The sequence below is a fragment of the Amborella trichopoda genome, chromosome 5 (genome assembly GCF_054954075.1).
Source record: "Amborella trichopoda isolate Santa Cruz 75 chromosome 5, AtrichopodaSantaCruz75HAP2 v2.0, whole genome shotgun sequence".
Taxonomy (NCBI): domain Eukaryota; kingdom Viridiplantae; phylum Streptophyta; class Magnoliopsida; order Amborellales; family Amborellaceae; genus Amborella; species Amborella trichopoda.
This window is the reverse complement of record NC_142340.1, coordinates 4,083,444-4,111,310: the sequence shown is the minus strand read 5'-3', so window position 1 is coordinate 4,111,310 and position 27,867 is coordinate 4,083,444. Positions and strand designations below refer to the sequence as shown.

The 27,867-nt window shown below is 34.5% G+C and overlaps 2 protein-coding genes across 15 annotated transcripts; one reads left to right on the top strand and one right to left on the bottom strand.

The window, feature by feature from the left end:
- The first annotated feature begins 1,592 nt into the window (after positions 1 to 1,592).
- On the top strand, positions 1,593 to 13,817 carry LOC18443419 (azadirone synthase LFS). Of its 14 annotated transcripts, none has more exons than XR_016055673.1 (12): positions 1,593 to 1,715; positions 2,024 to 2,122; positions 3,090 to 3,285; positions 4,384 to 4,482; positions 8,193 to 8,244; positions 9,728 to 9,849; positions 9,952 to 10,052; positions 10,131 to 10,160; positions 11,675 to 11,731; positions 12,313 to 12,358; positions 13,298 to 13,377; positions 13,626 to 13,817. XR_016055673.1 is itself a non-coding variant. In XM_088866991.1 (12 exons), the coding sequence occupies exons 6-12, from the start codon at positions 9,844 to 9,846 to the stop codon at positions 13,714 to 13,716; spliced, it is 411 nt and encodes a 136-aa protein (XP_088723117.1). In that variant the 5' UTR covers positions 1,593 to 1,661; positions 2,024 to 2,122; positions 3,090 to 3,285; positions 4,384 to 4,482; positions 8,193 to 8,244; positions 9,728 to 9,843; the 3' UTR covers positions 13,717 to 13,817. The 14 variants fall into 14 exon arrangements, 9 of the variants coding, with proteins under 9 accessions (XP_088723117.1, XP_088723112.1, XP_088723111.1 ...); XM_088866991.1 differs by having other exon boundaries at positions 1,593 to 1,661; XM_088866986.1 differs by having other exon boundaries at positions 1,593 to 1,661; positions 10,131 to 10,189.
- A 4,505-nt stretch (positions 13,818 to 18,322) lies between these two features.
- Positions 18,323 to 26,131, bottom strand: NADP-ME1 (NADP-malic enzyme 1). Its single transcript, XM_006853608.3, has 16 exons — positions 25,802 to 26,131; positions 23,078 to 23,198; positions 22,896 to 22,970; positions 22,655 to 22,806; positions 22,445 to 22,550; positions 22,197 to 22,262; positions 21,879 to 21,974; positions 21,709 to 21,780; positions 20,473 to 20,556; positions 20,078 to 20,377; positions 19,816 to 19,905; positions 19,642 to 19,719; positions 19,448 to 19,522; positions 19,161 to 19,251; positions 18,844 to 18,972; positions 18,323 to 18,691 (listed from the first exon to the last, which is right to left on the bottom strand). The coding sequence occupies exons 1-16, from the start codon at positions 25,954 to 25,956 to the stop codon at positions 18,603 to 18,605; spliced, it is 1,779 nt and encodes a 592-aa protein (XP_006853670.3). The 5' UTR covers positions 25,957 to 26,131; the 3' UTR covers positions 18,323 to 18,602.
- Between the last annotated feature and the right edge of the window lie 1,736 nt (positions 26,132 to 27,867).

Genomic DNA, 27,867 nt, shown 5'->3' with positions numbered 1-27,867 from the left:
AAACATTAAACAAAAGAAAACAACAAATACTCACATAAACACAAAATAAACAACAAATTTTAATACAAATAAACAAGTTTAACAATTATTTAGCCAAAACAAGGAATACAATGTATCAACATGATACAAACAACAAATAATTATATAAAACAAATAACTTCATCAAATTAAACAAATTCATTTTATTAACAAAAACTACACAACAAATATTATTAACAAAATAAAATATCCTAAAAAATAGCAGATAATAAACTTCAATTAATCATCCGTAAAAAGAAATAGTCCAATCACGTCCAAATAGTGAGTCATTCTCTTCAATTTTGTGGGTTACTGTATTAAGGGACAGTAAAAGGGGTATGATGCTTCAATGCTCGATTTTTCCCAACTTTATAAAAATAAAAATAAATAAGTTTCCGCCTAGACGTGGGAAATGTTGGAGCGAAAAATTTCAGATGTTCAACATCCGAAAATATCAGAAATTCGGATGTTGAACATCCGAAAATGACAAAAATCATGGTTGGAGCTGCAGCTATTTTCGAATGTTCAATATCTGAAAATTGCAAAAATTCGAATGTTGAACATCTGAAAAAGGGAAAGTTGTTTTTTTTTTAAAAAAATGCGTAATGGAAGATAAAAAACATACACAAATGTAATAACGGAAAGTATTTGGTAGATCCGTAATAACATAAAGTATAACAGATATGTATGTAATTTTTTTTATATTTATACGATTAGTTATGTGGTCAATTACGTCATTCCTACATGCCTTTTATATGCAACGCATATAACCCACCTAGTAATATCTAAGGGTGTGGTTTGTATAAGGTTGACACCCTAAACAATCAAAGTAAGGTGTACCTATGAATAGTGTCAAAAGATGATTTTTTCAATAGCAAAAATATACGTGATGGCTTGAAAATTTGTTTTCATATTTAATTATAAGATTTTAAACTTCAAAAATAGTGTAAATCGAACATATCTATAAATACTTGAAATATTGAAAATTGACAGCCCAGATGGTGCACTATTTCCTAAACTTGAAATTGATTTTTGTTTTCACAACCTATACATCTCGAGGTCGAGATGATCGATTTTTGTTTTCACAAACCTCTTCCAGTAAATTTGCAAGTGCCCCTAAATTTGATTGCTTAGGCCTCGACTTTATATAAGCTTTTTTCTATACAGATATAGTATTGTCATTTTACAAATTTCAGAAAAGAAAATGCTTTGATCAAAATAAGTAAATCCTCACCTCATAACTCATTGAAAATTGCAAATCAAGCATCCAAAAATTTTTACATCGAATCATCTCGACTTGAACATTATGGTTGTGAAGAAAAAATTGAATTCCAAACTCTAAAAATAATGTATATTATAACAAATTATCTAAACCGTTTATTTTGCCTTAAAAATAATTGTTCATAGATCTACAAGATTTGTATCATTTTTTTAGTTTCAAATTTTATTATCGGTATTGAAAATTGATTTTAGAGCCTATTTATGTCGCCATCTAGATAAGGATAAGAGATGAGGCTTTATTTTGTTTTGATAAAGCTACGTCCTTATAGAAACCTCATCCTTTTAGAAACTCTAAATTTAGAAATAGATCTGGATACCATTCTAGCGTTTCCAAACCAAATCTCTAACCTCCAGATTTTGAGGTAAATTATTGATTAAAATGAGCGATACGTGATTGGTTACCGTCGGCGCCTAATGTAAGCCGCACCATTTATTCAATGGTTCCTTTTAAAATATATATAATTTTATATAAAATAATCTCTGCACTTGATAGAAACTATACAATTGATTCCCGTAGAAGAATTATTATATTCTACTTATTGGATTTGTTTTTGTTCTAAACGTTCACTCAATAATTCAACGCTTTCCAGATTTCTATATAACTCAGTTCGTCTCTGAAACACCCATCTAAAAATTCTGAGTTTCGAGGAAAATGTGTGATTATTCGTTCCCACTATTAATTGCTAGTAACCATATTATTCATTAAGTTCTTTTTTTTTTGAAGAAGAACAGTGTTTTTTCCGCCATGCCTGAATTCATAGAGCTCAACTGTGTGGATCTCTCAGAGCCAGACCTCAACAAATCAGTCTCTCTTCTCAAACACGTAAACAATTCTTTCTCATTTGTTTTTCTTTTTTGGTTGCAAATTTTTCATTTTCCTTTTTTCTTTTCCTTATTTTATTTCTATTGTTAATTTGTTATGTTCTTTTGCAGCGATTCTTGTATTTGCGTGCATGATATGCTGTTATTTTCAAATTTTGGTGAATTAGAAATCATTTATTGGTGAATTTCGACTGTTACAGAAGAAAGCTCTAATCTTTAAGCTATGGTTATAGATAAATTTTAATGGATAATAATTTAATATTGTTGTTCTCCTTTTCATGAGATCAATGAAGCTTAACTTTTTGGGGAATTCTGGTTTTTGTGTTTCCTTGCAACTTCGAAATCAAGGATTTTACATCTTATTGTGCAGAAATTTCCACGTTATTTCTTTTCTCCATTGAATTCTTCCTAAACCCCCCTTCTCTGCTTTATATTTTATTTGATTCGTGAACTATTCTATTGTTCCAACTTTCAAGGCGCTGTTTGTTTCATCCTTTCCTATTATTTTCATTTTTTATGTAGTTCTTTCCTTTCCTTTTATTTTCATTTTTTATTTTATTTAGTTCTTTATAGGATTGGTTAAGTTTTATCTGTAAATTTTTCATTCTTTCTTGCATATCTGTTTTTCCTTACTTAATGAACCTTACTGGATTGTATTTTGGTATTATTTTATTCAAACAAGAACCCTATATTTTATTCAATCAGGTATCCCAACTTTGCACCGAAATTCATTTTTTTATTATTTGGAGACAAATATTTCGAAGTTATTCTTCTTGAGTACATCTTTGTTTACTCATATAGATGTTCTGTGAATTTCCGTGAATGTTGTTCTTTATTTAGATTCAGTAAGTCCATAAATTACACAGAGAATATGGTGTTACTTTTGTTCTTTATTTATTTGGTTCAGTGTTTGATATCTCTCTCTCTCTCTCTCTCTCTCTCTCTCTCTCTCTAAATTTCAATCACAGGCATGCTTGGACTGCGGATTTTTCTATTTGGTGAATCATGGAATTAACCTGGACTTCATGGATGAGGTGTTCTCACAAAGCAAGAAATTCTTCGATTTGCCTGTCGAAGAGAAGATGAAGGTTTTGAGAAACGAGCAACACAGGGGTTATACTCCTATGTTTGATCAAACTTTGGATCCTGATAATCAAGTAGGAGGTATCCAATAAGATTTTCCTGTTCTTCAGTTATATTTGAGCGTTTCTTTTTTATCTTTCCCTTTTGTTTTTCTTCTTCTTCTTCTTCTTCTTCTTCTTCTTTCTTTTTTATCTTTCCCTTTTGTTTTTCTTCTTCTTCTTCTTCTTTTTTTTCTTTTTCTCCTTTAGGCAATAGGTTCATTCTATGCATTTTTTAAAGAAAGAAGACAAGGCAATAACACCTTTTGATAAGGGAGTCTCTACAAAGAGACCACTTATCTTTTGTACATTGAGGTCAAAATCATTCTTATCTCTTGAATTTCAAAATGGGTGGTTGTAAGAGGGTCATTGAATAGACACAAAATTCAAAAAAAAAAATTTCTCAGACTTCATGACTCACCCCAAACCATCCAAGTTGACATCTAATGAGTGGGAATGATTGTGACCTCTATGTATAATGATAAATAGTCTCTTTATAAACAATCCCTTTTGATAATCAAGTACAACACAATTTTTAAATCACATTTTTAAAACTAATTCTTGGATATCATTGTTTTGGATGTCCAATAATGTGACCCTGTCTCAGCTTTGCTAAGAAGACGAGCACAAAAGTAATGATATATTTGTCACTGCACATATGTAACAAGAGAATGCTAAATATAACAGCACCCAATGCGTAAAATATGGCATCATACATGTCGTTCAAGCAAGTTTTAAGCTTTCCATTTGCAAAAATTTAATCTTGTGATGTTTTTGTCTTATGATTTCATCCAACTACACTTCATTGATCATCCACAATTGCCAAGTCCAAAATTCAAACTAGAATGTTGTACTAAAAACCATAAGGAATCATTTGAACACTTGAAAGATTATTTAGTTGTGGTCCCCTTACATAGAGTTTTTGATATTGATCCTTGATATTTTTTGCTCTTGAAGTTCTTTGGGTTGCAGAGTTGGTTTTAAGTGTTGGATTCTTATCCATGTTATCCAAGTTCAATGGTTTTAAGTGTTGGATTCTTACCCATTTGCATTTCAAAGATTCTTACGAAATCATTGTCTTACTCCTTGGGAGATGATTCCAACGTTTCAAGTTAAAATGACACTTCCTTATTGATTGCAGGAGATTATAAAGAAGGATATTTAATTGATGTTGAAGTTCCCAAAGATGATCCACCAGCACAAAGATTTTTTTATGGACCAAATTTGTGGCCTTCAAAAGGTAACTATGAATGAAGTACCATATTCCTTAGGAATAAATTGGTGTATCAAGGTAAAGATACAATTGGCCCTGCATCATATGACCTGGACTTGGATCCATGATGGTATTTAATGGCTTGTATGCCATCAATATGCATAAAAATGCAAACGTGAAAAAACGAATACTATTGTTCTTTTCATTTTCTAAAATTGATTTCATGTAAAAATATGGGATTCGAGTTTTAAGATTGTTTTTAACTTATGATATGTCTGCCGAATTTACTTTTTGGGCATTGACCTAGCTTCAATTGGTAGCTGTCAGATACTAGTAAGGTTGTGAATGGGTTGGATTATGTCTGGATCCAAAAAGTATACATGGGATCCAGATCTCAATCCGATTGGATCCAAAATATTCGGATGCGGGTCCTGATCCGGATCCAATCAGATCCCAAAAAGTTGGTTTATATATTTTATAACAAAAATAATGTATAACAAAAAATGCTATATAACATATATGTATGTATGCTAAAGTAAAAAGTTTATATAAGGTTGTAACCTTAAAATGTAGAATTACGGTGCACCTCAAAAATCCATCGGAAAATGTTGTTTTAATGTTTTCCAACCCTCTAATTGATCATCATCGAGATGTATGAATATATATATATATATATATATATATATATATATATATATATATATATATATATATAAGATTTTGAGTTCCAGAAATAGTGCATCTTGCAACACATTATCTAGATCGTCCATTTTCAAGATTTTCATATGTTTATAGATCTACTAGATTTTAACCATTTTTGGATTTTAAAATTTTATAATTAGATATGAAAATGGATTTTTAGATAATCCTAAGAATGTTTTACACCAAAATTACATGTCATGATAAAATTTGGAGGTGCGCCTTAATTGAATTGTTTAAGGTTGCGACCTTATGGAAACCGCAACCTATACTAAATATTATAATATACTAATAACTGGCTAGGATCCGGATTGGATCCACCTATACCCATAACCGATCCGAATTACTATTCGAATCCAAATTTTGGATCCGTCTGACCCATCTGATCCAAATCTTGTATCCATTCCAATATATGGATCCAAACGGGGTAAATTCTCTGCCCTAGATACTAGTACAAGCAACTTAGATTTAAAAAAAGGTATTTAGCAGTTTCATTTCTTGCTAAGGGCTAAATTCCAAGGATCCAGTTACGTCACAATTTTGATTTGAAGTCCCGATTCCTCGATTCCAACAAGGATTCTTTCCATGAAGGCAGGAATCTCTATTCATTATTTTAGGAATTTCTATTCCAACACTTACCAAATTTAATTTTTGATGTTTATTGATTCTTGATTCCACATTTTTTAATCTCGATTCTACATTTGTTGAATCTGGATTGCACATATAATGATACTCTCTCCTTCAAATTAGAAACACAAACATAGGCTCATAAACTATAAAATAAACAATTCACAAACTACGAGAAGCATCAAATCAAAAAGGAATCTCGATTCCATATATGAAGGAATCTCGATTTGGTATGGGTAGATTTCAAATAGGCTAGAAATCAATTCGAAAGAGAATGTAATCTCGATTCCTTTTATGTGAGGACCTCGATTCTATTTGGGTTTAATCTATATTCATAAAAAGTAGGAATCTCGTTTCCCGCAATTCCCCTTATACGGATATTGATTCCGAAACTAATAATCTTCTAGTCAATTCTTATTCAGTGATTCCAATTCCTAAAATAATTCAGAATCCTAGGTGTTTCCAACAACTATAGTTCATACTGCTTCATTAAGTCTCTAACATAGAAATCAACTATAATGCTGTAAACTTCAAAAGTGAATATGTTAATAAACTTATCTTGGATTGAATATTAAAACATTTTTTCAAAAAAAATTTGCTATCCATTGATAGGAATCTATAGCTGTGGAGGTTCATCTTAAAAATCAACGTTTGTGAGTCAGCGGACCAGTGAGCCCGCTGACTCATAAAGGACTTTTCCGACTTTTATTGTTAAGAAGTTACAATATAATACCATACATTATGGACACACCACTTTACAAGGAGTTTTGTCTGGGTCCCTATCCTTGTAACTTTTCATGAACCCGTACCATATCAAAAGCTTGCTTGATTGCCATTGGATTTTCTGGGTTTTGGTTCTTCAAATAGCATATAATAATACATCATTTGAAACTAAAGTCGACTACCATTTTCTGGATAGTTTCTTTTATTTTACCAAGGTGCAGTTTTCAGTGTTCAGGCTACTTGGACTCGGTCCCTTGCAGAGCCTAGCACTCAATAAAACTTGGGGATGTTTAAAAAACTCATAAAATTTATGTTCAATTGTAATCAATTTTATAAATAGTTTATATGTAACTTTGATGTTTTTATTAATAATTTCTAAGTGTTTCTTATCATATAACATATTTCTATATTGTCTTCGTTTTTGGATTCTTCTTAAATGTCTCCAACTATAAATATGTTTTTTTTTTTTAAATCCCTGATTTATATATTTTTTCCATCTTATTTGGACCTCTTAAAGTTATATTGGTCTAGTTTGACTGTTAATATTTTTATTTTATTTTTAAATTTTTTAAAAAAAAATTTTAGGCCATTTTGCCTCCTACACTACTCGGGGAGAGTTACTAGGCTCGGTCCGGCCCGAGTCTTGAGTTCGAGTGGAGCTGTCAAACCTTGGTAGTTTAGTTCAGAGCTTGAAACTTTGGAAGTGAGTCATACAGGTTTTAAGAGTTGTTTCAATCAATGTTGTTAGATTTGCTTCGGAGTCTTTTTCGATGAGGTGAGAGAAATGAAGCAATTCGGTGCTTCGGCCGATTCGGGGGAAGACTTTGGAATATTTTTTTTAATTTAGTATAAATAAATTAGATATTTATAGATAAAATATAAATATATACAAATAATATAAATAATTAAAATTTTAAAAAAAATTAAAAAATATATATTTATATAATTATTTCTTTACTGGTCGTAGCATACCGAAGCAAACCTAAAGCGGTCCGAATCTGACTGAAACGACAGCACCAGGCTTCCCTTCTCCTCGGTTCATGCCTAAAATCCCAAGGCTTCGGTCAAAGCGAATTTGATAACATTAGTTTCAATTATTGTTCTTTCGACATTTGTTGGACAATTTTCAATAATCCAGTTTATGGAACACATAACAAATGACCCCATCAGTGTATGATCGAGGTGGGTAGTGTCATCCGAATCGCAAAGCTCTTTTCCAGCAACTCATCTACAAATTTAGATGCCCTTAATGAGGGCTTGGTGGGAGATATGATGCATTCATATCAATGACCATACTTCTCTACCTGTTTTTGTCCTCTTCTCTTTTGCTCTACATGCTATTAAATTACCGAATGACTGTGAAACCTCAGAAATCATGGTGTGATTATTCCTCTCATTTAGTTCATTTAACTACGATTCTAGCATTAGCATCAAAGCATCCGAACTTGTCATCTGGGTATTGAAATGACAATAATGGCTGTTGAATGTATATCTTGGAAGCATCCTTGCATGAACGTCATTTGAACATTTGGCAAAGAAACTGAAGCAAATGAATCTCTCTCTCTCTCTCATTTGTTTAGTGGAAACATTTTAAATTTGACTGATCAAAGAATGAAAAAGAGAAATAAGATGATTAAACTCGATCAACATTCGCATATTTGATTAATGTTCTCAATTTTCTTCCTAAGATTTGTTGCCAAGATGGAGGGAAACTATGGAGAAGTATCACCGAGAATGCCTGTAAGTTTTCCCCTTTACTAATGGTATTTAATGGCATTAAACGATGTTCAAATGATATTTAACTATTTGAATATCTGTACGTTGACTTGTGTTTCTCATGTCTTAGGATCTAATGCAATTTAATAAGTATCCTAATGGCATGGAGTAAAAAAGTTTTCATGGTGTTATTAAAATACTTGTTTCCTGTCAACATTTAGCCATAGTAAGGTTGTGCTGTTACATTGGCAGAAAATGTTATTATATACCGCTTTCTTCCACCTCTCTTATGCCTTAGACTCCCTGTAGTATACGTTGATGGCATAGAGCATCATGAGTTGCAGATCAAAGCTGGCTTGTGAGAATCATGGGTGTCTTAAGGTATATAGATACTTTAAAAAATGAATATCAGTAACTTTTATCTGAATATGAATTGCGTAGTATATGCCCAAAGAGATTTCTTGTAACACATGATAAGCGTCTGTTAACGACTTCCGCAAATTATGGCATTGATGGAGATCAGCAGCAGTCCACTAATTACTTGCATTCATCGATAGTGATTGACCTGGTATTCATATTTTAATATCTTCTATTTATTTTGAAGAATTGAATGATAATAACGTCACGTGCCCTATGTCATATATATTATTACATTTCACCTATTGTGCTTCGTCCTGTCATGAACCACATGATTAGAAGGAATATGAATTGCTCTCATGTTATTTCCTTGGATATGGGTAGGAGACAAAATTTTAATCCAAATTAGGGTTAGTGCCTTGTGATACACTATGTCATTGTTCACACTTTACATGATCGAGTATTTTGATCTGCATTTTACTCAGGTTCCTTTTGATATCTATCAACATGTTTGCAAGTGCCCAACACATATCTAATGGTGCTATAAGGATATTGCTTTTGAAAATTTTGAAAATGTGAGATGTAACTAGGAAATTCTTCTTGCATGGTATAACTCCTATTCTCAATCAATAAAGCTAATGGTCGAGAAACAATCTTTCCTCAGTCCGTTTCATCTATAGATACTCTGTTGATTGCATACATCTTACAAGTTACCCTCAACCTGGTATTAGAGTAAGACAGGTCACGAGTCGTCCTTCCTCTGACATAGAAAGCATCCTGTTTATTGTATTGTATTTGATTTTCACTGATCAGTTTACTGGAATCAATTGATGATGCTTGGTTCATATGGCTGTGTATGTATTGGCTTATTGCTGATTGATCAGAAGGCAAGGTCTAATGGAAAAATAGTGAAAGTTTCCATTTTTTTTATCTTTACTGATGAGAACTTTATGGTTAGTTTATTCAAATTCTATTTTTCATGGTCATGACTTATTGCCTCTAATGTTTTAATCCCACTTGAAATCTTCAAAATATACAGTGATTCATGTTTTGATCCTGTAATACGTCCACTGTACTTGTACAAGTTCTGCAATTTTGGTACTATGTAGTGAGGATTTTCTTTTACAAACATCTATTTTGTTTTGTTCAGTGACGTGGCTAGGTTAGTTGCTAGGCTTATTGCCCTAGCGCTCAACCTAGAAGCTCGTTTTTTTGACAAGCCAGAGATGCTTGGTGAGGCAATGGTGACTTTGCGACTACTACGCTATGAAGGTATAATATGATTTAGGGGTCATTTTTTTCCATTACAGTTAGTAATTTCTTAATTCTTCAAATAAACTTCCTTTGTGATAAAGAATTTCACAAATTTTCTAGGGAAAGCTTCTAATCCGGAAAAAGGCATTTATGGAGCTGGGGCTCATTCTGATTGGGGTTTCCTCACTCTTTTGGCAACAGATGATGTCTTTGGTCTCCAGGTATGATTTTTTCAACACTTGCACTTATGCTAATACTTACATTGATCAATAAATCTCACCAACTACCCTGTTTTGCAGATATGTCGGCACAAAGATGCTCAACCTCGGGTATGGGAATATGTAGCACCATTGAGAGGGTAGTCTTTATGACCTGGGAATTGTCTCCAGAGAAATTTTTTATGGCATAAAAATTTGTAACTAATGTGGGCAAACTTATACTTGAATCTTAGGTTCAACCCCAAACGCTCTCCATTAGTGGTTTCAAACAAAGCTGATTAACCCTTAATATAAACATATGCTCAAATGACAATGCCCTTTCTAACGCAGATAGCTATACCCATTTACCTTTAGTAAGTATCCATCCAAGACTCTAATCAGTCGAGTTCGTTTGTCAAGGGTGTCATCATATTATCTATCCATCCAAGACTCTAATCAGCCGAGTTCGTTTGTCAAGGGTGTCATCATATTATCTTAGCAATTTCCCCTAGCTCTTTTGCATGGCCTCTTATGCGCCCCTTTTAAGGGGTCCATTATCTTCTTGAACTTCTTGTGCTTCAAATGACTGGATACAAATACAGGTTCAGCAGTTTGGCCTGGGGGGGTCATGAAATTACTTTTTGGTAGTTTGATAACTGAGCAATAAACAAAGACTTCGAATATGACCCAACTCTATGTATGACTAAATAATTTGAGTTGATGCATCCTTATTATTGAATTTGCATGGAGCGTTTACACCTAATTGGCCCCTTACTAATTCATTTTACAATGACTTGATGGAACTTTGAGTATCATATTGCATCTAAATATTAGTGAGCGCCATTTCACATATTACATGAACTTCTATCAGATACTGTGTTGAAATTATTATTAGCAGCATCAACTTACTTGAGAGCTACCTAACAATGACAAGCATGTCATGTATGTCCAACTGAATCTCACAAACCACGCACCAAACATGTTGATATTCTAGACATGCAGGCAGACATGGAAATCTGCACCAACATGTGTCTGGAAATTTTCATTTTTTGGATTCTCAAACACAGCGTGTTTGCTCTGTGGACACATGAGTCCACAGATTGGAAAGCAAGACATGCATGCTATGTGTCATCATGTGTGCTGATATGCCAATGGAGATTGAGATGCATTGGCTAACTCTGGGATCAATTGCGATGTGCTTCTTGTTACTAGGGGCCAAACATATCGTTGAGATGCCATCTTGGCATCATCGTGATGGTGGTCTTGTTTTGTACTTTAAATCTTTCTCAAAATGGTTACTCAAAAAAGAAAAAAAGTAAGCTATATATTCTCTCTTCATCAGGGAACATCTTTGTGGAAAAACTGGCACTTACCCTGATATTTATTAATGTATATCTATTCGTTATCATGATGCCTTACCATTGCATAATCATTAATATATGTGATCACATTGTTGCCTTTTCAAAGAACCTGACATAAAATTATATTGGCAGATCATGATTACCTTTTCTTTTAGAATTCCACATTCAAAGTTTGTATGTGTAGTTGTAGTATTGTGGTATCGTGTAGTTGTAGGATTATGGTATTTCGTCTTTTTTTTTTTTTTTTGAGTGACAAAATTAGGATTCTCTCTCTCTTGATTTCAGAGCATTTGTAGTAAATCTTGGTGACATGCTTGAGCGCTGGAGCAATTGCATCTTCAGGTATATCTCACAAAATTTCTCTGATGTTGTCTCTGAAATTCAAAATTTTGAACAAATCAAAACACCTAGAATCTCTAAGCAAGTTGAAGTAAATGATAATCTAGTGAAAAAATGTTAAATTATACAATAATATGGCTCCTGGTTTACTTGGAAATTCTCACACTGTGATAATCAGACATAGCCCTTAAATGGCCAGGACAAGCTCATTAACATGTAAAGATTTTGCATTGACTTTAATTTGTGTTTCCTTGGAGCATTTCCTTAGAACACAGGTGAATTATAGAGAAACAAGGATACTTATGAATCTGGAATTTAGATACGCCTAAACTGGATATCTGATAAGTGAAGGTTTGATCAATTCCTCAACACTATAAAAGGAATCTCTTGCTCCTTATTCATATGTGCACAATTTGAAGCCTATCTTCGAGTTCATTATTATGTTTTTATATGCACAAGGTAAAGAAACTCAGGAGTACTTTTTAGGTAAAAAGACTGAGGAGTACTTGATAACCTTAGAAGGCCCTTTAGAACCGGAGTTTGATTCTAGGACCTTTGTGCTGTCCATTGTGCTGTTTTTACAGGTCCACATTGCATCGAGTGGTATCAAATGGTCAAGAGCGCTACTCCGTAAGATCTCATCCCATTGTTCTAATTTCTTGCTTTGCAAGCTTTTAAGGAGAAATGAAGACTTTAGAAGTGGTCATTGTATTTATTTTGTTAGCATATGAAGCACACCAATGTTTTGTTCAAATCATGTCTTCTTTGTCATATTGAATATGATCATTCTTTCTCAGGCACAACTTCAGAATTCCTTGTTACATGGGAAACTCACATGGCTTAAGATGCCTAGGGTATCAAATCTCCCAATTTTGGGGCTTGTTGGCTGTTAAATGGCATAGAAATCACTACTTATCGAGCGATATGCATCGCAATGACTAGAGAAAACATAGCTTTCTAAAGGCAAATTTGGACTGACCACTTGTTCTCGAGTTAGTGGCCTTCTTGATTACTTCTATCAAGACAAAACAGGTGTTCTTTTAGTATTTAGTAGCAATAGGCATTTTGCAGTGTTTCCCAAATAAATGGGTTTAAGAAATGAGGATTACTTACAAGCAGTGTTCAGTGAGTACTATATTAGAAAAGCGATTGTATACAATGAGACCATTTATCTTTGGTACAAGAAGATCACGATTACTTGTACCCATCTGATGTGAAATTTGCTAGCTTGAATGTGTTACAAAATTCGAAAAAAATTCTTTTGAACTTTGAGCTTGGTCAATGCAATACATGCAGCCATCCAATTTCACATCCAATGGTCAAGATTAAATACGACCAACTTGTACTAAAGATAAATGGTCTCGTATATTATTCCATCAAACTGGGCCTAAGCAAATAGGAAAAATATGAAACTGGGATCACAAAATAACTTTTTCCATGCCAAGGATTTAACCCTAAAAGCAAGCTGTAAGTCTTAAGATTTGGTTCTCTCTCTCTCTCTCTCTCTCTCTCTCTCTCTCATGTGTGCACCATATTTATACTTCAACTATGAATCATTTGGTCTTGCAGATAGCGCTCTTTGTGGGGCCAAGTCACAACTGTCTTGTCGAGTGTTTGTCTACATGCAAATCTGATTCTAACCCTCCCAAGTAAGTTGGAGACTTGCATGTACATGTGAATGGGATATTGCAATATTCTCAATCCTCTAATAAAAAATTAAGAGAAAAAGATTCTCAGCCTTTCCTCTAATAAAAAATTAAAAGAAAAGATTCTCAGCCTTTCTGTCTAAATCATTTTGTGTATTAACAATGTTTTGGGCATTTCAATAGATATATATGTCTCTGCATCATTTGTCACTGTGACTCTCATTGAATTTACTTTACATTGATTTATCCAGGTATCCTCCTGTGAAGTGTGAAACATACCTGCGTCAGCGATACATGGATACGCATGCCGACTTGAGTTTGTACAATCACAAGACTGGCTAAACGACTGTTCTCATGATTTGCATTGTTTGTCTGCTTCTGTAACTATTGTGGAATATGGCATAATACATTATTCAAACTAATATAAGGGATATTTATGGACATTCCCCCCTTATTGTATATAAGCACCATTTATAACCCCCAAAACATGTTGCAAGAATTCAATTAAAAAACTAGACTTGGTCAAACATACAAGCAATGCTCATCTAGTACTATAGTATAACTCCAATTTTATTCATAGCATGCAAGATACGGTCCATTAGTGTCAAGACAGAGTTAGATCTGTTAACCTTCACTCTGATGCATAATGAACCTAACCTTTATTTTTTAATAGGCTTAGGCACTATTTGGATGAATAATTTAGTGAGGAACAACTCTTCTTTGTCAGCCAGGATTGTATGCAATAAGACTATTTACCTTTGATATAAGGAGGTCACAATTACTCATAACCATTCCATGTGAAATTTGATAGTTTGGATGTGCCACAAATTTTGAGAAAATTTCTTTTGAAGTTTGCGCTTTGTCAATTGAATAAATACAGCCATCCAATTTGATATCCAATGGTCAAGATTTATTATGACTACCTTGTACTAAAGTTAAATGGTTTCATTGTATACTTGTCCTTGTTTGCCACCCACTTGGAGTGAAGAAATGGTGCAGTTGAGTCCGTTCCACTCATCGTGGGTGAGCCCCTTCTGCAGTCGTGCTTATTAAGAGAATGCTACCAAAATTGATCCAACTCTAAAAGAAGAAAAAAAAAAAAAAAAAAGAAGTTGATTTTCATCTATTTCCAAACAAGCCTCTTTCTTAATGGAGTTGTTTGGCTGTGGAAACTAGACCTTAGGGTGCCGGTATTTTAGGGGTCCTTTGGTTCGTGGGGAAGTTCTTTCCAAGAAAGAACTTACACAGCAACCCCCATTTTTTCATGTTTGGTTCATGAGAATCTGGTTCCACCAATGTAAAATGCGCTCCCATGAAGTGGGAGAGTGCATGCATGCCTAAGGGTGCATGTACCTACTTTCCCACGGGTGGAATGTTCGACGTGTGAAAACTATCTTTAGTAGAAAACTTTCACATGAATTAAGCGATCTGAAAACATAGGTCTTTGCAAAGTCATAGGACCATGTAAGAGGGCTAATACAGGCCTTGTACTGGAAGTTCAGGGATGTTGGTGACTTGATGATAGGGGAGCTTGTGAATAGTACTCATAACTATAATGGTCTTAAGATAGCAAAAAATTCTTTCTTGTATAAGTTTTGATGCGCACAAAAGGCATAACAATATGGGCACTCTCTCAAAGAGGCTCTGTAAAATAGACATGTCTATGATGATGTGTATTGACTACACTAGACAAAAAGACTTGTAAAATAGACATGTCTATGATGATGTGGACTGCCTACACTAGACAAAAAGACCTTATAAAGCTTTATTGTTCTCTGGATCGGCCTGGGACGTTAACTACACAACTTAGGAGGAGAATGAATAAGGCCTCCTTCTAAGGAGTGGGACGTTAACTACACGACTTAGGTGGAGAATGAATAACGCCTCTTTCTAAGAGGTTCAACCATCGGTAATATACCACTTTGTAAGAGCTAGAATCCTAACCTATATAATTCCCTAATGAGTTACAAAGGATAATTTTAATGTAACATATGATGATGGTCCCAAATATTGGGCCGGGATATTTTTATAATTCAACATTGTCCCCAATAATGCATAACAACATTCGAAGCTAAGTCTGCCCCAAACATAGCTACCCTTAGCCTCTAGGTTTACGTTTGTAATTGCCCAACTATATTTACCCAATTTTTACTTTTGTAATTGCCCAACCATATTTACCCAATTTAAATATGATTTATTGTAGAATAATGGCCTTTTTTTTGTCAAAATTTCCAGTGAAGCATACTTTTCCTAAAACCAAAAAAGCAAAGAAATTATTTGCCTATAAAAATTTTCCAAACTCGATTCATGTTTGCAGCAAAACAAGGGACACACCTGCAGCACAAGGGAATTTGTGAATATATGACCCTTCTTTAAAGTTTTGAGTGTATTGTTATGGATTAAGCTTGCAAATGAATCTGAATCCATTTCCTAATCCTTTTATTATTAGGTATCTCATTTCCAAGGAAATAAGTCAAGAAAATAAAAATAAAAGTCAAAAGAACACATAAACACTATCTGTCAAAAAAAAAAAAAAAAACACTAACACTATAAAACTATTGATTTGCTAAAAACCAAGGGAATAAACCCATGAAAATATACTAGGAAACGCTTGTGATGAAACTAGCATTCACTTAAGCACCTAATGCAAAACGTTGCTAGGCACCATTTGGATGGACCATTTATTAACATGTAAGTCCATTTACTCCCCGTTGCATTTAAGAATGCAGAAGTAAATTATTTCCTCCGTGCCTCATCCAAGGGAGTCATCTTTTCTATGCCCCTCTCTCCATTCGTTCATTCGTCCGAAAACGGGTTGGACAAGTTCACCAAAAAACTATTAGAGCGTAATCATAGAATTTAGAATCCTTTAGAAGCTTTGAACTCCAAAAAATTAAAAACCCTACAGAAGATTGCCGCACAGTTAGAACACAGCTCCTAGACCTGGTTGACATTGGGGTTGAAATTTTTTAAAATGTAAGGGGCATCCCAGCTTTAAAGTAACCATCTAGGTCTAGGCTGAGTAAGAACTTTCAGCAATCATTGGCTACTCAGCTGAATCCACTCAAACTCGGCCGAGTTAAAAAACATTAAATAAGTGTGGCTGTGAAGATTGTCCAAGCAATTTTACAAGCAGTGAAACACTAGCTACAAATGGAAAATGTGAGTAGTTCTTGGCAAGGTCAAGGAATCCATTTGGTGGGGATAATAGATGGTTTATCATAGACAAGGAGGTCTTTTATCTCTGTTTTGACAAGAGAAGATGTTTCCTTGACAACCCATATGAGGTCTCCAAGGCCACTTGAGTGACATAACCATGTGCTGAGGATCTTGTATACATGTAGCAGAGAGACAATACATCACCAATATAAATCTTATTTTTTATTCAAAACCCCTTTGCTAATTTAGAAAAAAAGAAGATAGCCCATCGAATGGAACTCGAGGGTCGTATGCCCCCACGCGTGAAACAAGCATCCTATTTCATCCATTTTTCATTCAAAATTCAAGTTTTAGAGAAGGGCGTGGTTTTTATAGAGCTGAGGCTCTAAACAATCAAATTAGAGCCTATCTTCATATAGTGTTCGAGAAATATGGTTTCAATACTGAAAATTTTTGTAATAGCCTTAAAAAAAAAAATTGTAATAGCCTTAAAATATACTTTCAGCTTTAATTATAAATTTAAAGCTTCAAAAATAGTGTAGATCAAGCAAATCTATGAAAACTTGAAAATCTGGAAAATTGACGGTCAAAAACTGTGTTATAAGATGTACTATTTCCGAAACTTGAAATCCATTTTTTTCTCATGTCCATGCATCTTGATGTTGAGATGATCAATTTGATGATATTTGAGCATCTAAACAACCTCTTTTAATGAAAATTTTTAGATAGGTTCTAATTTGATCGTTTAGAGCCTAGGCTCTATATAAACTTTTCCTTTTAGAGAAATATAGTGTTGCAGGGTTTATATCCTTAAGTCTCAAAATGAACCTTTTTGGAAATTTTGAAAACCTGATTCTTCTTGATTGAAAAAGATTGAGAAACCTGATTCTTCTTGATTAAAAAAGATTGAGAAACACTTTTTCCTGTTTTGTTTTACTAGAAACCTAGATTCTATAAAACAAGATAAAGAAGGGAATTCCAGACATGCGTTCGAAGGGTGGGGTAGGCGACACATTCGCCGCCTCTCCAATTGGAACCCTTGAGCTTCCTCACCCAATTTGATATGTCTACTACTAAGCCGAGAGCTAAAGTCTGTTACCCTATCATCCCATGCAGAAATGCTCGTCTCATGTTTTGGCTAAATCATCATAATATTTATTGGCAATAGCAAATTAGAGAGAACAGAATCACTTCCGGTTCCGATGGACTCTAAAACAGAATGAACCCACTACATCCCTGTATCCAATCCAATATGGCAATTCTCAATCTGAATTGACAAATCTTTAACCTTAATAGCTTTTGAAGAAGCCGTAAGAGCGTCTTGAACTAAATGAGGAATACCCATACTCATTCGTTTCATATTTATGTTATTGAAGTTAGGCATCTACCTAACGCCAAAGGACCCCATTTCTTTAGGCCAAACCCCGCATATGTAGAAATAAATGCCTCTTAATAAATCTATTTTTGAAATAGTTTTAATATTTAATTTTTAAAGACATGTAATCGTTAATCATGAATATTAATAAATAAATACCTTTTAAAAATTAAAAATAATAATTTTAATAAAAAACAATTGGACCAATAGTTTCGGTTGTTTTTAAATGGAACACCTACTTGAATCCATCTTTAAAATGGATGCTTTATGCTTCTTGGACAGCATATATAGAAATGCGGTCCAACCCGCATGAAACAATTTTCCAACACCACAAAGTTAAATATCCACATCTTCATAAGCGAAGCCGGTGGAGAGAGACATTTCAATGTGTGATATACTTTGAACATATGTGCATTGAGATCAAACAGGTTAAATACCACCTCCTTAATGAATCAATAGAGAAGAAGAAACAAGCATATACTGGAGTTTTCATCACCACCACCCATAAATATTACATATAAAAACTACATGAACTCAAAATTGAATAAAGTTAAAAAAAATAAAATTAAAAATAAAAAAGAACCAAAACAAAGGCAAAACAAACAAAGCATTACCGTTCTTGACGTTGCCTATCCTAAAGAAAATAAAATAACAAAAAGACAAGAAAAAAGGGTGCAAAACTGATTTGTTTGATTTATCTGAAGCTTCGGTACACAGGGCTGTACATACAGCTCTCTGCATAGGCCACCAGATTTTCAGGTCGAGGAAGGCGAGTGGCCAATCCTGAAAAAACCAAGAACAAAGTAAGAAACGAAAAAAACCTAGAATCTAAGTTCAAATTGATGGAAAAAAGATAACATATAAACTACGATGTTATAGGAATATTGGAAGAGAAAGGAACTCAAGTAGAGTGTAGAATAGGTAGTGAGACTTACCGAGCTCATATGCTTTGGTGGCAACATTTGCGGCAATGTGGGCCGATATCTTGCGGATGTTTGAAAATGGAGGATATAGCAGCCCCATGTCATAGTTCTCCTGAGTAACCTGCTTTGCCAGTGCTTCCGCTGTTTGAAGAGAGAGTAAAGAGTCAGCCCCTAAACAATTGTCGATGGCAAAAGGAGAGAGAGGAACAGGCTCAAGGCATAGGTTGTCAAGGCACCGGGGCGCACAATGTGACATCTAGAATTCTATTGCTACTAGGTCTCGAGTCTACATTCAAAAAGAAGAAGAGAGAGTAATTTCAGAGGCTTACAGGCAGCGAGGAGCATATCATCATGAACGCGGATGGCACCAGAGATGATCAGCCCAAGGCCCAAACCTGGGAAGATATATGCATTGTTTGCCTGCAATTTTATACCACAGAAAATACACAATCAGCCATACTTCAATATACATAATATCAAACCATGTCCTTGCAGTAATGGTACAAAGCGAACTAAAGCATGAACTAAAAAAGGCAAACAACTGAAATATGATATAAACAATGAACCGTTTTTCAAAAAACTTGGAAATGGTGAAGTGTTTTTCACAGTAGTTTACCTGGCCAGAGTAATAAGTCTTCCCATTGTATTCGATAGGATCAAATGGGCTGCCACTGGCAAATATGGCACGGCCCTGTAGGGAGAAAAAGTGTCAAAATTTATCAACTCAGAGAGAGAAAGAGCATCATTGTCTTTTGACAAAGAGAATTGTACCACTAACTCATAATAAATTATAATGCTATATAAGAGTACCTGACTCCACTTATATGCCTCTTCAGCAGTACACTCAGACTGTGAGGTTGGATTCGAGAGGGCAAGAATAACAGGTTTCTGCGAGTCATTTTCTCCAAAGCTCAGTTTCACTTTCAGAGCATTTTCTCATACAAAACATTGAGGGGAAAAAGGAAGAAAGAAAAGAATAAATACCTCATTGAAAGAGGCCATGGCCTCAATCACTTCTTTTGTGAAAGTCTTTCCGGCCCCAGAGGATCCTATTAATATGGTCGGCTTGATTGACTGAACCAGGGAAAAATAGAAGCAAATATAAGAAACCAAACTCAATTATCTTTTCTTTTTTTGCAATAATGAGCCCAACTTTACGTTTCTATTTCGTTCTCTCTTTATAGGATCCATCAACATAAAATTGTAAAATGTTTAAAATTTGGAAAAAAAATAAGGCAGCTCAAACCTTGACTGCCTCTAGGAGACTGTTGATGGGCTCATGCTCGTGAGCCCATGGCTTCTTGAAGTGTTGGAGTGACTCCTTACGAGAACTAACAATCAATCCCTTTGAGTCCACAAGCCAGATCCTCTTCCGGGCCTCTTCAACTGGGATTTTTGTCTGTTTTGACATCTCAAGAGCTATCAGCTCCGCAATTCCAGTACCAGCCTCTCCAGCACCAAGGAACAGGAAAGTGTGCTCAGCCAAAGTTCCACCAATCAACTTCAATGCAGCAACAAGTCCTGCTAGGACCACCGATGCTGTGCCCTGAAGAAAGAAAAGCCAAAGATGCACCACGGTAAGCTGAAAATCCTTTACCTACATACATTGACAATACGAGACCGAAAGGTCATCCGATATACCTGGATATCATCATTGAATACCAGATGGGTTGTGCCATACTTTGCCAATAGATCGAACGCATTGTGGTTAGCAAAATCTTCAAACTGTAAGATGCAGGGGAATCAAAAGTTAGAGCATCATAAACTAAGGCGCAACAGTCTAATAACCACACATATGGTTAATGATTTCTGAGCTTCAAGCATATTTTCAAAGTTGATTTGGGCATCCTAGGGAAACACATCCAAAAGATGTTAGTCCTAGTTAGAGCTAGCTATAGCGCGTACTCTCTTTTTTAATGAACCTCTTTTTTAATGAACTGACAATGGTGGCCCAGAGGTTAGACGCTAATCACATCAAAACACTATTATTCAATTAAATAAGAACCATATTGCAATACAATGAATAAAAGAATACAATGGAACTAATTGAAGCACCCCAATAGGGGTGGCAACGGGTTGGGTTGGGTCGGGTCAGATCGGGACCCAGACCTGGACCCGATTTCACTGGACTCGGCCCGGACCGCAAAATATAATGTGGGACCTGGACCCGATTGGACCCGACCCAAAAACTAAAATATCTATGCATTCAGCTACATTTAAATATATTTCATTTATTGGGACCCAAAAAATATTACTGGACCCGGACCCAAATAGAGTTCAGCTCCAAGATTTGGACCCAAACCCGACCCACCGGGACCAATTTTTGGACCCATACCTAGATCCGGATCGGTCTACCACTCAGGTCCCGGGTCGGGTTTAGGACCGGATCCATTGCCACCCCTACACCCCAGTCAATCTAAATACTACCATTCCATGTTCACTATTTTTTGATATTTCAGCCAGTTTTGCTCATAAACTCCCTTCATGCCCAACAAAACCATTATTCATTGACTTTGTACCTTCTACTTGACATTGTTTTTTTCACAAATAACGGGGTTCATATCTTTACTTTCTAACATATGACCCAAATGATGGAATTTCTCACTACATTGCCATTTGTTTTTTTTTCTAGTGTAGACTAATAATGATTTAAAATTTGTTTTCAGTATATACTTTTGCTATTATATATTTAATTCTCCCTTTGTTTCATGTGTCTGCATGCAACTCACGTGCGAGAAACTAGTTTGATCGAGACTTGAAACTACAATTCACAAATGAATAATGAGAACCGGGGTTCAAATGTCGTGCATAACAACACAGAGCTTCCCATCACTTAGCCAAAGCAAATAAAAGAAATTCTTTGGGAGAACAACTGACCTGTACGAGCACTTTCTCGCCATAGTTTTGCTTAACAGCACACATGAACTCGTGCAAGAGATCCCTATATTCCTGAAATCCAGGGAACAACAACCCATGTTTAGAAGCGCATGGAAAGGTACAAAAAGTGCTATTATAAACTAATTTGCAAACAAGAGTACGAAGAAAACCTGGCCAGTTGCTCTCTTCTGTCTCAGCCCAATATAGAACTCATCCTTCAACAATGTCTCGTTGTTTGTTCCCACATCAATTGTGACAGGCAAGCACTAAAATCAGCAATTACAAACCTTCAGAATTGCATATACAAAAATAGAAAAAACCCCAAATATATGTTATTTGAATATACATTATGTTCTTTTCACTAGGTTCTTTCTAAAATGTAGACATTCATCTCCATTGGGGAAGCAGGAGTATTTTTTATTTTTTAATAGACTCAGGACAATTTCACAACAAATGCCATACTGAATCTTGATCAAAGTAATACTTACAGCAGATGGGCGAATTCCTCCAAGTGCAGAGTACAATGCAAGTTTTCCAACAGGAATTCCCATACCCTGTAAACAATTCAAATATTGCAAATCATAAGGTCATATACATCAAAGAAGGATAACAGAATGAAGAAATGAGAAAACAAGAACCCCACAAACTTGTTATGGAATTGGAAAGCAAATTCGACAGTAATAAATTTACAGTGTGCAGCTCTGAAGGAACACAAAAGTGGAGCTCACAGTCTTACCTGACATCCGAGATCTCCAAGGCCCAAAATACGCTCTCCATCAGTTACAACAATGACCTGAATACTTTTCTCAGGCCAGTTCTTCAAAACCTCAAGAATTTTGCCCCTGCAAAAAGGTCATTCTTCTTTATTGGGTTCATGCAAATAGCAAACTAAATTAATTGCGTAGTGAAAATAAGATGGAATATGTGTTCGGTCAAATGCACATACTTCTCTTTCAGACTGATATAGAGACCCTGTGGCCGCCTGAATATGCTCCCATATTTCTGACAGGCCTCACCAACAGTAGGTGTGTACACAACTGGCAGTAGTTCCTCCACATTATCAATGAGAAGCTTGTAGAATAGCCTTTCATTCCTTTCCTGTTTACCAAAGTATGAATTAAAACCCCGACATCAGAAAAAAGAGAAAGAACAAGAGAGAGAGAGAGATTATTGTTAGGTGTTAATACCTGAAGATCCATCATCGCCATGTACTTTTGCAAAGGAACTTGATATTGGCGGAGGTTTTGCATGAGTTTCCTTTCCTGAAAGGCAAAACTCAAACAAAGATAATGAATAGCCATGAGATTGACAATGGGGGCTTTGTTGCGAATTCTTGCTACTAATGGTGGAATGGGGTTTGGTAATATACCTGAAGCTCTTGAGTGACACAAGTTGGTGGGAGAAGACCTCGCAAGTAGTGGGCATCCCTCTCTTTCTCCGAGAATGCAAGCCCCTTGTTGTAGTGTGGGTCTCTCAACAATGAATAGCCGCTGGAATAAGAAGAAAAATAAAATGCTCAATAAAACATGGATTCTCCTGTTGTAGAAGCCATTCAAGCCAATATGCCACAATATGAACATCAAAAGCTATGGATTTTGGAAAGCTATGGATTAGCTATGGTAAGCTATGGATTTTGGAAATGCAATGGAATGTTGTTCATTACAGCCAAAATCAGAGAAGGCTTAATTATTTAAGCAAGAAAACAAGAAAAAGTCAGATGCTCTAAATAGACAAAGAAACTTGTACCCAGTTTCACATATTTAGAAAAAAGAAATGAAGCAAAAACTATATCAAAATTGCGCCATGTTGTCCAGAGAAGATACCAGCATTACCTCAGCTCCAAATACAGGAAAAATGAGGGAAAAGAAATCAATGAAGAAATATAATTCTCAGAACTAATCATCAACAGACGAATGTTTTCCTAAATACTTAGATATCACAACAAAAAAAAAGGAAGACTTTCATCGAACGCTATAAAAATATATGATACAAAAGCAAAATAAAAAAATTATGAAACTCAGTGAATTTCTGGAATTCATCTCATCAAGCACAAGGGTTGCAACTTGCAACAACTAACCCCCAAAAAGAACACTCCGATTAACTCACATTAAATTTCATCAGATGGGGCATCATAAAGCTATGGAAGACCTCTTAGAGCTGAAAATTTGAAGGACTAAGACAGCTGAACAGGAGCTGCCTTCCTCAAGTGATTTAGATTGTTAACCAGCGCTTCCTCCCAATCATTTGTAATATTAGAAGTAAAAGAGAAATAGATCCACTTAGACCCAGAAAAGGGAATTCCAAACAAAACCTACCCACAAATGATTAACAAAAGACTCAATAAATACTGATTTTTCAAACAAGTCCAATATATTAAAGGCCCCAAAAAAAAAATGCCATATGAAGGCATGAAGACCTATTTTAAAGTAATTGCAAATTAGTTTTATCAGTAGAGTAACTCTAAAATAGAACAAGAAAATATTTATTTGATTGTGATATGTCAGCGATGAAACTGAGAGCAAAGGGTGAATAGGGTAAAAGGTTGTAAAAAATAAAACTCAATTATGTGGAATCCCTGAGTGAAAAGTAAAATTTTTTTTTTTGAATTCGAGGAAAGTAAAATAATTTTATCAGGTCAGAGACATAGACTACAAAAGCAGAGAAGGAAAAAACCAGTAAACCCCTATGAATCAGAACAATTTCCTCCATGAACTGATTTTTCGCTAGCATATCCATGAATAACATATTCTTTAAAACTTTAACCAAAAAAAAAGATTTTTTTCTTTAAAAAAATAGTAAGTAAACAAAAGCCAAAACAGTACATTAAATTTTCAGATCAGAAAAGCAAAACAAATTGCAGTAAAAATTTAAAAAAAAAAGAAGAGAAATGACTCGAGTAAAAATATAAGTTAAACCATATATCACCTTGAGAAGAGACAAAAAAAGGCATATCTCCTACAAAAAATTAGAAAATAAGTAAAATAAAATCCAGTCAAAGAAGGCAATTGGACAAATTATTTCAGATCTCTCTCATTTTCTCTTTTGAAGTAAGCATATGCATGCCAAAACCCGAGGAAAAGGGGAATCTACAAAGAACAACCCATAACCACGTGCACACAGCAGAAAACTACAGAAAATAGAGAGAGAGAATAGCTTAAAATATATAATCAGTCAAGCAAAATATATCAATACAAAGCACACACTAGCACCAAGCATAAACAAAATGAAGAGCCTAAACAAGCTATATTAACGCAAAAGAAACGAAAAAAAAAATCTCTAAGAACAAACTGAAAAGCAAAAACAAAAAATCGAAGAATAAATCAAAAAGGGGCAAAACAAGGCCTGAACTGGCTATATCAGAACAATAAATTCAAAAAGGAAAAAGAGAATAAAAAACCCTGAAGTTTTATTTAATAAGCAGGAAAAGAGAAGAAATGACGTCTTTTTTTTTCAAGCTAAAATTAGAAAGGAACTGAATTTCACCTAAAAATAACCAAATCATCCTGAAACCCTCACAGATCGCAGAAAAGAACATCAATTGGGTCGTAATAAAATCAAGATCACTGACATTCACCCCAAAAAAAACGAAGATCCCTGATTGATAAGCAAAATACAAGAGAAAAAAGGGAGGATAATGATTTATAGCAGTCCAGCAAAAGTTGCATATAATAGCACGTAAAATCAACAGAAAATCACTGACACGATCAAAGCAAAATAAACACACAAAAAATAGTTCCAACAGAGAAAGATAGATAGATAAAGAGAGATAGATTGCAATTCAAATTAAACCATAAAACCACCAAATTTTCCTAATCAACAAAGACGATTTTTTAAAATGAAAAAAAATAAAAAAAATCCGTGACAAATTGCAGGCTCATTCAAATAAAAAAAAAACAAATATTAAATTTTTAAAAGAAACAGGCGTAGAAAGCCAAACCTCTACGCAACAACCCCAAAAAATATTAAAAAAAAGACAGCAACGAAGACTCACAAAACGAAAAGTCGAAAACAAAGAGAAAGAAGAAAGCATAAACGAAGGAAAAGGAAAAGAAACAAAGTAAAAGAATAAAAAAAAAAAAAAAAGGATTCTCACCTCGCAACTGTGACCGTCCATGGAGTCACGAGCTGGTCCTCCGTAGCCTGATCCTCACCGTACATATCCTCGACTCCACCTCCAACCGTCGATTTCGCATCCATATCAAGCACAGAGGGCCCATCACCTCTCATCTCTTTCAAAGTACTCTCCATTTTCGAAGAAGAAGAGGTCTCCTTTACCTCGACCGAATACGACGATCTACAGAAAACACGAACGCCGGGAAACAAACCAGTGGCCGGAACCTGGCCAGAAAACGTCGAGCTAAGGGCCAATCTCTTGCCGGAAAAGCTACAATGACCAGGCTTAAACAACAACCACAAGAGCCTTAGCATGTGAGCAGGAGGAAGCAGATATTTATAGGGAAAAACACATTATTGAGAGGCGACTATGACCAAAATCAAAGACGAAAACTTGTGAAAATGCAGAAAAAAACAAACTGAAAACAAAAAAAAGAAGATAAAAATCTCAAAAAATTAAAAAAAAAAAAAATCAGAAACACGCAATTATTAAGAGAATAAAAATATCAAATGAAAATTACCAGAAAAATTTGGGTGGGGTTCAGAGTGGCCATTGCTGGAAAGTATGCTTTTTTCTATTTTTCTATTTTTTTCTGGTTTCTTTTTTCTTTTTTTTATTTTTTGGCGTCACTGCCCCTGGAATTGTTTTTCCGACAAGGCGCCAGGGAGGGGCAAAATGGTAACTTTGAGGAGCTGTGACCACGAATAGGAGCGCGAGAATGGGTCGCAAATATATAGCAGCCGCAAGTTCGGGGCAGGCGTGCGTTCCGATGAGACCAATTCGGCACGTGCCAATAGTCTTTCACGTGGCCTCCACACCCACGTAAATAGCTTTTGTTTACTATCTCTTTTAAACGGTTCTGATTAAGACTTAGCACGTGTGATGAGATGATTTTCTACTGTTGCTTTTTAAGGGTTGAGATTTTGTACAAAGTGCCATAAGTAAAGATCGTTTTTTGGTGATAAGAACCAGGGTTATTTTTGTCATTATATTTTAATTTTTAGGTGTGCGATGGCAGGAACTAAATTTTATAAATATATAATTTGTAAAAAAAATTAAAAGTAAAATATTCTGAGATGTCAGATCTAGATCCAGATCAAACGATGGGTAGCTCACTTGATCTAAATTAGATCGCTAGATGAGAAAGAATCATATATCTTATATACTGTTGGGGAAATATATAAACATTGTTTTTATCTTTAGTTTTAAAATTTTAAAAATAGTATAAATTAAGCATATATATAAATATTTAAAACTTTTGAAAATAGATAGTCCAAATAACTTATTACAATACGCTCTATTTTTTTAATTTAAAATTATTTTTTATTTTCATACCTCTTCTCCCGATGTCGAGATCATTAATTGAAGGGTTCTCCAAAATTGGAACTCTCTCTTCTAGACCATTTTTGAGGTACACTTTATTTTTGAGGTGCACCTTACTTCAATAGTACTCGAGGTCGACATGATCAATTGAAGGGTTCTCCAAAATTGAAGGTTTCTATTCTAAAAGATTTTTTAGTACTAGGTTACAACCATATATTAACTTTTTCAGTTATCTAAAATGGCATGAGGGAATAATCATTTAACATTTTTCATATTTTTTTATTTAATTCAAGACACCCCATAAGAAACTTGAATCATGACTTGACATAGTTACAATTCAGTAATTCATTAAATAATTCATCTCTCATGGGTACTTTAATATATCTTTCTTTGTATACTTTAATTTTAAGTTTTAACTCAAATATAGCAGGTCCTTGTATGCTTAAGTAATGAACTATTTAACATTCTACTTATTTGTTTTTTCGTTTTAATTTAAAAAATCCCAACAATGGACACATTATGAGAATAAGCAAAATTGCTAAATTGTAGATAAGTTAGATGTATTTTTTTTACAAATATATTTAATTTTTACATATACCTAATCGTTTGTGGCATAAAAAGTGGATAAATGTGTGGCTTTTTATCATGGAAAAAAAGAAAAAGAAAAAAGAAGTGAAGTGATTTTATCTTCATAATGGAAGCACCTCCATTAAATGATAGAA

Bases quoted from the DNA above. Each gene is read 5' to 3' on its own strand.
- NADP-ME1 (XM_006853608.3), bottom strand. From the start codon at position 25,956: ATGGAGAGTACTTTGAAAGAGATGAGAGGTGATGGGCCCTCTGTGCTT. The intron at 22,807-22,895 runs GTATTAACACCT...TTTGGTAAACAG, and splicing joins TGGCGATGATGGATCTTCAG to GAAAGGAATGAAAGGCTATT. The intron at 21,781-21,878 runs GTTTTCTTCGTA...CCTGGATTTCAG, and splicing joins AGAAGAGAGCAACTGGCCAG to GAATATAGGGATCTCTTGCA.
- LOC18443419 (XM_088866986.1), top strand. From the start codon at position 2,045: ATGCCTGAATTCATAGAGCTCAACTGTGTGGATCTCTCAGAGCCAGAC. The intron at 10,053-10,130 runs GTATGATTTTTT...CCTGTTTTGCAG, and splicing joins ATGATGTCTTTGGTCTCCAG to ATATGTCGGCACAAAGATGC. The intron at 13,378-13,625 runs GTAAGTTGGAGA...TGATTTATCCAG, and splicing joins TCTGATTCTAACCCTCCCAA to GTATCCTCCTGTGAAGTGTG.